Genomic DNA, 12,527 nt, shown 5'->3' with positions numbered 1-12,527 from the left:
ATGCGTTGGATAAATTTAAGATTTTCCAGCATATAGTTCAGTTTTTAGCTTTCTGTGTTCTGTTCCTTGATGTTTATAGTTTAACTATTAGATGTATAATAATACTGCTTTGGTTCTGTTTTTTCTTCCTTAACTTTTCAAGCTCCCTTTTCTTCTCAATCTCATTTCATCTCATCTTTTGACTTTTATCGAATTCTTAGTGTTATTTTGCCAACCGCGCTTGGAAAGTATCCCCTTTCCTGCCTTATGCTTTCTTCTGGATTGGATTCTTAATTGTCTCTGCCTCCTCTGTTCTTTTTATACACTGCTGTGTGTTGCATTGTCGCTATGTCATTTCTTTTTATCTTGTTCATGCTTAATGTGGGCAGTTCTGTCCAGACTTCATTTGCTCTGACATAGTCTAGGCTAGGTACATCCCCTTGCCAACCTTCCCACTTGGGACCTGTTATCTTCCGCTCCAGGCTGCCTTGAGTGGTGCTTTCTATCCACTTTTCTGTCCTCTAGGGCATGGTGTAGGGGAGGGTGGAGAGCTTTGTTGTGGTGGAGTACAAAAACCTGAGCTTCATTCTCTCCAGTCACAGGTGGAATTCCACTCCTGTGGGCTTTGCCTTATTCTGCCCCTTCAGCAGAGTTGTGTGCCATGTGTTCCTTCCTGCCTCTGCTGAGAACCTGTGTGTGTACGACCGGGTTTATTCCTTACCTTGTTGATGGTCATTTAGGTTTATTCCAAACAGGCCTTTAGCAGTCATCCTCGTACGCTTATCTTTACATGCTCATGCTGTTATTTCTTAGGAGTTGAGTATTAGAAATAGAATTGTGGGGGTCACAGGACATCTGTTGTAGAAAGCATACCAACTAGTATACTCATGAGCCTTGTGTAAGAGTACCTGTTTCTGAATAAACTTATACACAGACACAGAAATTAGATTTTTGGTTCCCCGTGAGGGAGTGGAGAGTGACTGCCATGGAGTGCAGGGTTTCTTTTTGAGGTGCTAAAAATGTTCTGAAGTTAGGTAGTAGTGATGCTTGCACAACTCTGTAAATATACTAAAAACCACTGAACCATACTTTCAAAGGGTAAATTTTATGGGTATGTGTTCAATAAACCTATTTTTAGGAAACAAAAAAAAAATACCTGTTTCCCCTTAACCTTGTCAACGTAGCAGATATTACTGATTTTGTTGAAAATAACTGCCAATCATCATTATTTTAATTTAAATTTCCCTCTTAGTAAAAGGAAGAAAATAGATACGGAAAATAATAAATTCCCCTGTTAGTGAGGTCAGGTATTCTTTTCACATATTTATTGACTATTTGTATTGTTCTTCTTGTAACTTATTTGTGTAGTTCTTCTCTGAATAGCTTTTGATTATATACTTTGTCTTTTGTGTGTGTGTGTGTGTGTGTGTGTGTGTGTGTGTGTGTGTGTGCGCATGCGCAGGCCCATACATGCAGGAGGTGCGTGTAGGGGGGAGGAAGCTCAAATATTTTATCCCACTTTATGTTTATGGTGTCTTGTGATATGGAGTTAAAGAATTTTTAAAAAATCTAGTCAACTTTGTCCATTTTTTCATTATGACTTCTGAGTTTCGTATTTTGCTCAGGAAGCTTCTGGACTGGGTTATAAAAAATATTTCTTAGTTCTTCAGACATTTCTGTAGATTTTTTAAAATAGACTTTAATACATCTGAGGTTTTGGTTTGTTTTTATTTTTTATTTTTAAAAGCAATTGGATTATTTTAAGTTAAGGTTTTTTGTTTTCTATTGAAGTATAGTTGGTTTATATTATTGTATTAGTTTCAGCTGTGCAGTGTAGTGATTTGATATAAAGTTTACTTTTATATAGGGTATGAAGGAGAGATTTAGCTTAATTTTTCCCAAATGGATAGTCCATATCTTAGAAGACTTATTATTGTAAGGAGTTTATTTCATTCTGAGTGTGATAGGAAGCTATGGGCTTTCTAGCAGGGGAGTATTGGTATGATCTGATTTAAGTTTTCTAAAGTTTCCAAGAGATTATTTTGATAGCTATATGGGGAATTGATGGTTAGTAACAAAAATAGATAAAGAGAGACTAGTACTCCATTTATCTGACTCTGTTCTGTTTGCCATCTTTTCCTTTGATCTGTTTGTCTAGTCCTGTGTTAGTGCCAGAGTTTGTTTTTTCTTTTCTTTTTTTTTTTTGGTGACATCTTCTTGAGATATAATTCATATACCATACAATTCATCTGTTTAAAGTGTAAAATAGTTTTTACTATATTCAGAGTTGTGCAGCCGTTACCACAATTAATTTGAGTATTTTATTATCCCCCCAATAAACCCTGTACCCTTTAGATACCACCCCCAAACTCCCCATCCTCCCCAGCCCTAGACAACCACTAATCTACTTTCTGTCTCTATAGGATTTGCTTATTGTGGACATTTCATATAAAAGAAATCATATAGTATGTGGTCCCTTGTGGCCGGCCTCTTTTACTTAGCATAATATTACATATTTTCAAGGTTCATCCACGTTGCACCATGTGTCAGTACCTCATTCCTTTCTATGGCGAAGTAATATTCCATCCTGTGGACAGGTCACCTTTTGTTTATCCAGCTATTTGGCCATTAGGGTTGTTTCCACCTTTTTGCTATTATGTATAATGCTGTGGATGTTTGTACAAGTTTTTGTGTGGACATGTTTCCATTTATTTTATATCTATGTATCTATCTAGGAGTGGAATTGCCTGTCAGATGGTAACTTTATGATTAAATTTTTGAGGAACTACCAGACTGTTTCCAGAGTGACTACACTAATTACATTTCCACTAGCAGTATATGAGGCTTCCAGTTTCTCCACATCCTCACCAACACAGATCATCCTATCTGCCGTAGTGTTTTCAGTTCAAGTATCATCTGTAGAATATGTTAGTAACTTATAGATGATGTCTTCCTTTACTTTTTCCTCCCCCCAAATTTTCTTGGTAGTTTTTCTATATTTATTCTTCCATATTTTTTCTTCTTCTTCTTCCATGTTTATTCTTTCAAGTATCAAAAAAAAAAAAAAAAAAGAAACCAAAAGTCCTGTCAGAATACAAAGAATTGCAGTAAATTTACATAGTATTTGATACTGAGTCTTTCCATTCAAGAATATGGTATGTGAATCCCCATATGTCCTGCCATTCATCTTCAAATTATCACTTGATATCTAATCTTTTTTTATCTAAATCCCTTCCACATCTACCCTCTATAATTTTGAAGCAAATCTCAGACATATTATTTCCTCCATAAATGTTTTAGTGTATATCTTTAAAAGGTAGTAATTCTTTTTTAAAAACTCCATTTTTATATCTGAAATATCAAGTGTTCTGTCACTGTTTGGTTTCCAACTATTTGTGTGTGTGTCTAAATAATTTATCTGGATCAGGATCCAAAGTAACGTTTGCACTGCAGGAGGTGGATAGGTCTTTTAAGTCTCTGTGAATCTAGGCTCCTCCTCCATATCTTTTTCCCTCCCTTAGTGTTTATTTGTTGGAGAAGCCGGGTCATTTGTCATTTATCCTCATGCACCGTTTCCCACAGTCTAGATTTTGCTGATTGTATCTTTATAAAGTTGTAATGTGTCCTCATCATCTGTGTTTTCCCTAAATTGGTATTGGTGTATTCTTTTGATGCGCTGTTGGATTCATCTTGCTAATATTTTATTTAGGTTGTATGTATATTACAGAATAAAATTAGTGGGGTTTTTTTAATATGTTTTTTCTTAGGTTTTGGTATTAGGGTAATGCTAAATGATTAATAAGCCTTCCATTTTTCTATGTTCTGGAGTAATTTGGATAATCTTGGAAGTTAAATATCCACTACTAAATATCTGTCAGAAAGTTTTTATAGTGAATTTGTAGGTACTATTCAGGAATGGATAGTTTCAAGCTTATTTTATGGAAGTAACATGACCTTGATATGAAAACCTGATAAAGGTAGCACAAATTGATCAATTGTATGTGAAAATCCAAAATACAGCAATCAGACCATTTAAAGAATACATCACGATGAGGTTGGGCTTGTTACTGCTTAAATACTGCTCCAGACCATCTACTCTTTGTTTTTTTTTTTTCCTTTTGGCCACACTGTGCGGCCTGTGGGACCAGAAATCAAACCTGTGCTCCCTGCAGTGGAAGCATGGAGTCCTAACCCCTGGACCTCCAGGGAAGTCCCCATCTACTATTTTTAATGTCCATCCAGACTATGTTAATTCAGACCCCTGTCAGTTCTTCCCTCTGTTGTTCTTCCTGCCTCCAGTTGTGTTCCCCTCAGATTCCTTCATGTTGCAGTTCTCTTTAAAATACGAACGTGATCATGGCATTCTTGTCCAACCACGTATTGAGCAACGACTGTGGACCAGTTGCTGCATTAAACACTGGAAGACACCTGCCATTACTGAAAGTGCAGTTTAGTAGGAGAAATAGATAATAAAGAATGAATATACAACTAAAATATATATGTGAGTAAATAATCAAATAATGAACATATAATTAACCCAAATATTAATAATTACATGTCAATGTATATTAATTAAACCTGAAAGAAGTGATCTGAAAGAAAGAAATGGTGGCCGTAGAAAGGAGTATAACAGAAAACTGATCTAAACCAAAGATTAAGGAAGCATCTCTTAAAGACGTGATGTTTGAAATAAATATTAGATGAAGCAGAATGAGAGACCTTTGCAGTTAGAAAGCACATACAGAGGCCTTGTGGCGGGGGAGGGCAGAATGTACACCAGGAGCTGAAATGAAACAGATGGTGGAGAGGAGAGCGCCACGGGGAAGCAGTGCAGGATGAGCTGGAGAGGTTAGCGCCAGGCCAGACCTCACACAGCCTTGGAGACCATGTGAAAAGGTGTTTAACTTTTGGCCGAAGGTCCTTGAGAAGTTATTGAAAGGTTTTAATCGGAATTAAAGATGGACAAAGAACTGGAAGTTCTTAGTAGTAATCACGTTAAAAAAATATCTACAGTCATACTGGTTTTCACTGGGAAAGGTAATTGTTCAGATAAGTGTATGTTTCTGAAAACGGATTATTTCTTGTTGTGCCACATATTCCTGGGTTTAGTAATCTAAATTCTTATCATGTCATTTGCTCCTTGAAGATACGATATGCAGTAAGGACACTGCATTTTAATTAAGGAACTAGATGGGAAATGAAAGCCCTGCAATCATAAAAGGCCTTGATAATGATTCAGTGAGAGTTTAAGGAACATATTTGTGTAGGAATCGATATCATATATTTCTCGAGTTATTCAGTAATGAAAAACAGTTGACAAAGGGAAATAGTTTTATCATACTGATTATTGGGGGAAGCTTTTTAAGTAGCTTGTCGTTTGAAGGGCTTCTGAATTTATTTTTTCTAACGTTTCTATTTCTTTGCCTTTGTAGGAGAGTGGTTATTTTGATGGAGTTAGAAGTTTTGAAATCAGCTGAAGAAGTTGGATTAAAGATTGGCAATCCAGTGCCCTATAACGAAGGTAAAATGTTTCTAATAGGTTGTAGCACTCAATTGAATACCTCTTTATAGATTTGGAATTCTTCCTTTGATATAGTATGATTTATTACTCTTACTAAAACTAGACATTTGGGAGTCTAGGAACCAGGTTATTTCAGGGTTTTTTTTTTTTTTTCAATACTGCAGAAATGATGGTAGGACTCTGTAAAGGAAAAACCTCTTCTCTGTTTTTCTCTACACACAACAGTCGTACATACTTCTGGCTCTTCTGTGACCAGATGTGTGGGGTTTTTTCCATCCGATAAGCAGTTCTCCTATTCTCTGTGGACACCAGCTGGGTCTCCTACAATTCAATTTAGTTCTGACTCTAGCTACCCTACCTGGAGTTAGCCTCAGATCTCCCAGGGTAAGGGCTCAGTTCCACTGGACTGCCTCCACCCCTCACCCACACTCCCCTTCAATCGAAAGTCCAGGTAGTTATCTGTGCTTCTGACCAGCTGGCTATAAATTGTAGGTTCCTCCTCAGGTTTGATTAGATGGATTTGCTAGAGTGGCTCACAGAACTCAGAGAAACAGTTTACTTACTAGATTACTGGTTTATTACAGAGGCTGTAACTCAGGAACAGTGAGGGAGAAGGGCAGGCATAAGGTGAGGTATGGGAAAGGGGTGCAGAGCTTCTACGCCCTCAGGGAGTGCCATCTTCCTAGCACCTCTATGTGTTCATCAGTAGGAGAAGCTCCCCAGACCCTGCCCTTTGGGGTTTTTATGGTGGCTTCCTTACTTGGGCATGACTTTATTACTGGTGACATTCTGTGCTTTGAAATCTACTTTGTATGCTGTTAATATAGCCACTCCTGCTTTGTTTTAATTAGTGTTAGCTTGGTGTACATCCTTTTCCATCCTTTCACTTTTAACCTACTTATGTCTTTATAATAAATGTGTATTTCTTGTAACCAGTAAATAGGTGAGTTTTGATTTTTTAATCCAATTTGATAATCTCTGCCTTTTAATTGTGGTATATACTTTAACTTATCAAGGTGACATTGAGTGGCATTATACTACTTCACATATAATGTAAGACTCTTACTTCCTTTTCTCCCCTCCTAGTCTTTGTGCTATTGTCATCATACATTTTATCTATGTTATAAACCACACAATACATTGCTGTTATTTTTGTTTAAATAGTCAGTTAACTTTTAAAGAGATTGATTTTTAAAAAAATACTTAGTTATTTAATTTATTTTGGCTGCATCAGGTCTTAGTTGCAGCATTTGGGATCTTCGTTGCATCATGCGGGATCTTTTAGTTGCGGCATGCAGGTCTTTGTTATGGCATGCATACGCTTAGTTGTGGCTTGCACGTGGGATCTAGTTCACCATATAGGGATCGAACCCGGGCCCCCTGCATTGGGAGTGTGGAATCTTACCCACTGGACCATCAGGGAAGTCCCTAAAGAGATTTAAATAATAATAAAAAAAATTTATGTATTTACTCATGTAATTGCCATTTCTGGTGCTCTTTATTCTTCTGTCTAGATCCATATTTCCAGCTGATGTCATTAGCATTTCTTGTAGTAAAGATCTGCAGGTGGTGAATTCCTTCAGCTTTTGTATGTCTGAAAAATATTTTCCCTTTGGCTCTCTGAAAGCCATTTTTGCTAAGCACAGAATTCTAGGTAGATAGTATTTTTCTTTTCAGTGCTTCAAAGGTGTCATCTTGCTTGCATTGTTACCCCAAAAGAACTGCTGTCATCCTTATTTTTGTTCTCTATTTAACATGCCTTTTTCTCTAACCACTTAAAAAATTTTCTCATGATTGTTAGTTTTGAACAGTTTAATTATGATGTACCTTGGTGTTATTTTCTTCATGTTTTTTTGTTTTGATATTCATTTAGCTTCTTGGACCTTATTTGTGTAGTTTTCATCAAATGTTTTGGGACATTATTTGGCCGTTGTTTCTTGAATATCTCTCATCCCTTGAGTCTCCAATTACACGTACATGAGGCTGCTTGAAGTTGTCCCATGGCTCATTGATGCTGGGATTTTGTTGTTGTTTATTCTTTTTCTGTGTTCCATTTTGAATAGTTTCTATTTGCTGTGTTCAGGTTCACCGATCTTTTCTTTTGCTGTGTCTGTCTCATCTGGTGTACTTCATTTCTCAGTTGTAATATTCATCTTTATGAACTCTTTGGTTTTTGTTATATCCTCTGTGTCTCCATGTAATTTTTATGATATACAGAGTTCAATTATAATAACTGTTTGAATGTCCTCTACTGCTAATTTCAGCATCTGTGTCAGTTCTTGGTCTATTTTAATCAGTTGATTTTTTTTTCCTTCCTCATTATGAAGTGTATTTTTCCACTTCTTTGTGTGCCTGGTAACCTTTGAATGAATTCAGACGTTGTGATTCTTACCTTACTGGGTGCCAGAAACTTGTATTCTTGTGATTGTTCTTGAGTTTTTTTCAGGGATACAGTTAACTTACTTGGAAACAGTTTGATCTTTTGGGGTTTTGCTTTTAAGATTTGTTAGATGAGATTAGAGAGTGGCATTTATTCTAGATCTAATTATTCATAGTACGGAGGCAAGACCTGTCAGAGTAGTCCCAATGCCCCGTGAATAGGATGTTTTCCATTTTGGTTGTTAGAAACAGGTGCTATTTCTAGCTTGTTGCAAGCACCGGACACTGTTCCCTAAGGTCCTCTCAGATGGTTCCTTCTTTCCTTGGCCTCAGAGAGGGAACATCAGCCAACCAATACTCTGCTGACTCCTTGAGGGGAACTGTCCACAGATCTCTGAAGGTCTCTCTGCAGGTCTCTTCTCCAGTGCTGTGTCCTGAGAACTCTAGACTCTCAACTCCATCTCCTTAAGTGGGGGTGGTTCCTCCACACCCACTTCCTGTGGCATAGCCTGAAAACTCTTAGGACAGTCAGCTGGTGCAGTCACACTCATCTTGTTTGTTTCCCCTGTCTCAGGATCACTGTCCTTCACTGCTTAATGTCCAGTGTCCTGAGAATCTTCTGTCTCATGTATTTTGCCTTCTTTTTGCTTATTTTAGGTGGGAGGGTCAACCTGGTCTCTGTTATTCCATCATGTCCTGTACATAGTTTTAAAAGTCAAATAGGGACTTCCATGGTGGTGCAGTAGTTAAGAATCTGCCTGCCAATGCAGGGGTAACAGGTTTGATCCCTGGTCCAGGAAGATCCCACATGCTGCAGAGCAACTAAGCCCGTGTGCCACAATTACTGAGCCTGTGCTCTAGAGCCCATGAGCCACAGCTATTGAGCCCACGTGCCACAACTGCTGAAACCTGCGTGCCCAGAGCCCATGTTCTGCAACAAGAGAAGCCATCTTAATGAGAAGCCCGCAAGGAAGAGTAGCCCCCGCTTGTCACAAGTAGAGAAAGCCTGCGCACAGCACAGCAACAAAGACCCAAAGTAGCCAATAAATTAAAAAAAAAAAAAAAAAAGTCAGAGAGTTTTGCAAATGTATTCTTCAGAGCAAAACCAAATAGCATTTCCCTGCCCTGCTCTTCTTTGGCCTCTGGCTCCTGTCCAGAAGCTGTTTCTCGTTTCATGTTTGTGTATTTGTCCATTAAAACTTGTATGCTTTTAAAAATTGAAATATTAAGATAATCAGGTATTTTTAAAATAAACATTAATTTTTGTTTTAAATTTTGAGTATATAATATAGTTACATCTATATATAGTCAAAACTATAAAATTACATAGAGAAATCTTACTCCTGCCCCTGCCTCCTCCCTTCCTGTTCCTACCCACTGCTGCCCCCTGTAGGTAACCAATTTTAGTGGTTTCTTTTTGTCCCTCAGGTGTTTCTTAATGAAAATATAACCAAATACATAAATTATATATTTTCATTCATAATCCACTTTGCTTACATCAAAGGCAGGATACTATCTTGTCTCTTTTTTCAATCCTGTTTTTTTTTTTAATTTCAGCCTATAGATATTTTCATATATATACTTAGAGGTCTTCCTCATTTTTATTTATTTATTTAACAGTATAGAGTATTCTGTTGTGTGACGGTTCCATAGTTTAACCAGCCCTTTATTGATGGGCACTTGGGTGTTTCCATACTCTGGCTATCGAAACAGTACTGCAGCAGATAACTTTATACATATGCAGGTACATGAGTAGAGGGGATTTGATTGCCAGAGGTGAGGTTGTTGGATCAATGGACAAATGCCTTAGTGGTAGGTAGATATGCTTGGGTTCCCGCCATAGGATGTGTTGTTTTGCATTCCCACGAGCAGTATGTGAAAATACTGGTTTCTTCACAGCTGTGCCAAGAGTATGCTGCTAATCTCTTGATTTTTTTTAAATCAATCTGATAGATGAAAACTTGCATCTCAGTGTAGTGTTTAATTTGTATTCTGAGCAAGATGAGCATCCTTTTAAATGTTTAAGGGCTTTTTATTCTCTGTGAACTGTTGTGTTGTCCATTTTTCTTTGGGGTTGTTTATCTTTTTCTTCTCAATTTTTAAGAATTCTTTAAAAAATAGGGGAATTAGTCCTTTGTTTCTGATATGTTACAGAATCTTTCTGACTTTGCTTATGGTGTTTTTCTTTTTGCTACACAGCTGGTTTTTTTTGTTTGTTTGTTTTTATGAAGTTGAATTTTCCACATTTTTTTTTATATAACTTTGGGTTTTTGAGCCATAGTTAGAATGGTCTTCCTCACTCCAGTTAGAAAGGCATTCACCCATGTTTTATTCTAATACTTGTGCGATTTCATTGTTTGTATTTAAGTCACCCATGCTGTTTCTCTCTTACAGTTGTGATGTCTTGATTTGTGGTGTTTTGGGCTTCGCTTTCACACAATTTACAATTTGTCTCTTTCCCCTAGTTTCACTGAAGATTCAGTCTGTATGTGGAATGTTTGATTATGGGATGGGTATTCATTCTTCTTGTTGCTCTGTATGATTTTTAGAAGAAGTGGGAGCGTTTGGGACTAGGTCATCAACATGCTTCTTCCAGAGGTGGAAACTTCTAGATTTTAATTTTTACCTCCACCAAGCATAATAATTTGGTGCTTTAATTTGGTAAGGGGAATCTGGAGCCTATTCAGGTAAAGTTTCAAAATAGTAAATTGGAACATCTCAACTGTTTTGCAGTAGTAAAATTTTGTTAAAACGAGCACATTGATTATCTTCTTCTCAGCTTTTAGGAGGGAGAGCCAAGACAAAGCAGTACTTAGCATCTCTGTGAAATCTTCTGATGCCATAGGGGTGAAGGAGAGATGGTTTGCCCAATTTATCACCTTTGGCCAGATTTCTTACGTTTTTTATGTTGTATTTAATTGAATGGTTGCTTTGGACATTTTGTCTTTCAGGGGCAAAAATTATTTGAGGTAAAGGTGGAGATGAAAGGGTTAAAAGATGATTCTCACTTGGGGTCAGGACTGTAGAGCTATGGAAAACGCTCCTTTGTCTCAATGCCCAGTGTCACTGGCTTTTCCCTTTCTTCAGGGTCTGTTAAAGTGCAGAGGGATGAGATGAGATTTTGCTGTTCAAGAGTATTTGCTGTTGAATTTCGTTGTAACCGGATCAATAACACATTGTTACTTGGGCCATCATGAAAATAGCTTTGTCACAGTGACGACTACCTTATGGGTGCATTGCACAGAAGTGGTTTCTGACAGTCTGTTGGAAAGCAAGGAGACTGTTATTAGTGGGTGGAGAGGTAAAGTTGGATTTGTATCCTCCTAGCATCTAACCTAGGCCTGTAACACATCTGGTGACTCGTAAAATTAACTCACTAGACCCAACCCAGAAACAGGCAGAGGAATTCCAGAATGTGCACTGAAATTGTCTCATGGTACTAGTACCACATTAAGTAAAGATACTTATAAAATTTTCAAAATGTGAGAAGTAAAATTTCAAACAGAATTCATGTTTCATACAATATTGTTTTGGATGGCTGTGAATCTCCCATATTTACCAGTATATATTTTTTATTCCATGTGTGTGTTAATTCTACGTACCTACACTGTTTCTAACCAGAATATTTTACTTAGACATAAATTTCTTAGTGTGTTGCTTAGTAACTAGTATCACTCATTATCAAATGATACTAGTCGGAATTTTTTTAGCCAGACTCTGTCCATTTTCTGCCAACAAGAAACTGTAATTATTGGATTGACTCTTCCTTATATTCTTTGTGGTTATTGTTAAGAAAGTAATTACTGGTAGAAATTGAGTTTTTTGTTACTCTCAGCTGGTGGCTCATTGACCATTATAATGATAATAAAAAATGGTAGGTGTGAGTGCAAGTACCTTGAGGAGCTAGAGTCTGCTTTTAAACATCCTATATCCCTCCTGGGTCAGAGCCAGCGATAGGAAGCTAGCATACAGCAAAAGGGCTATGACCTCCATCCACCTTATTAGAATGATTTGGTTTGCAGGTGGTGTAAAACTGAAGATTATATGTTACATCAAAAGTTGAGTCTCTGTATTACTGCTTTGGGGTGTAATTTTAATTTTTAGAAAGATTATTATTTAGTTGTGTACTAGTTTCTCTTAGGTCTTGTGGTCATCGGCTATGTTGCAGTACATTAAATTGAAGGACAGTTGTTGCTGTGTAGAATGTACCAACATTCTTGCCATCCATTTGGTTGGTTTGGGACTGTCTCTTGTCTCTTGTAACAGATTTACAAATGTGGTCTGAAGCAGAAATTAAGGATTGCTCTAATAAATGGATTAGTAGCTTTTCCTAACTGCTGGATATCGTGGTTGTTAGTTATGTTCTATATAATTAGAGTTTCAGCCACCAGAATTGGTTGCTTAGTATTAAAAATTAACTAAAAGTTGTTAAACTGAGTGGACCTAGTCAGGCAAACCTGGGTTCAAGATTAGGTTCTGCCTCTTCCTACCTGTGTGACTCTGGGGAGGTTACTTGACCTCTTAAACCCACTTTTCTCATCTGTTAAATGGGTACAATAATACTATCTGTATATATTTTATATATAGTACTAAAGAGTAAATGGAATAATGCACTTAACCTTGTACCTGGTGCATAGTAAGCATTTAA

The 12,527-nt window shown here is 37.2% G+C and overlaps 1 protein-coding gene across 3 annotated transcripts in view; it reads left to right on the top strand.

The window, feature by feature from the left end:
* Positions 1-12,527, top strand: part of RPA1 (replication protein A1) — a 47,721-nt gene that overhangs the window by 15,469 nt on the left and 19,725 nt on the right. For all 3 annotated transcript variants that reach the window (XM_057714013.1, XM_057714012.1, XM_057714014.1), the window contains one exon: positions 5,412-5,500. In XM_057714013.1, the coding sequence (XP_057569996.1) occupies positions 5,412-5,500 (89 nt within the window). The remainder of the gene's footprint in view (positions 1-5,411; positions 5,501-12,527) is intronic.

Source organism: Hippopotamus amphibius, chromosome 17, assembly GCF_030028045.1.
Source record: "Hippopotamus amphibius kiboko isolate mHipAmp2 chromosome 17, mHipAmp2.hap2, whole genome shotgun sequence".
In the NCBI taxonomy this organism is placed as follows: domain Eukaryota; kingdom Metazoa; phylum Chordata; class Mammalia; order Artiodactyla; family Hippopotamidae; genus Hippopotamus; species Hippopotamus amphibius.
The sequence above is the reverse complement of the archived record's forward strand: the minus strand, read 5'-3'. Positions and strand labels throughout refer to the sequence as shown.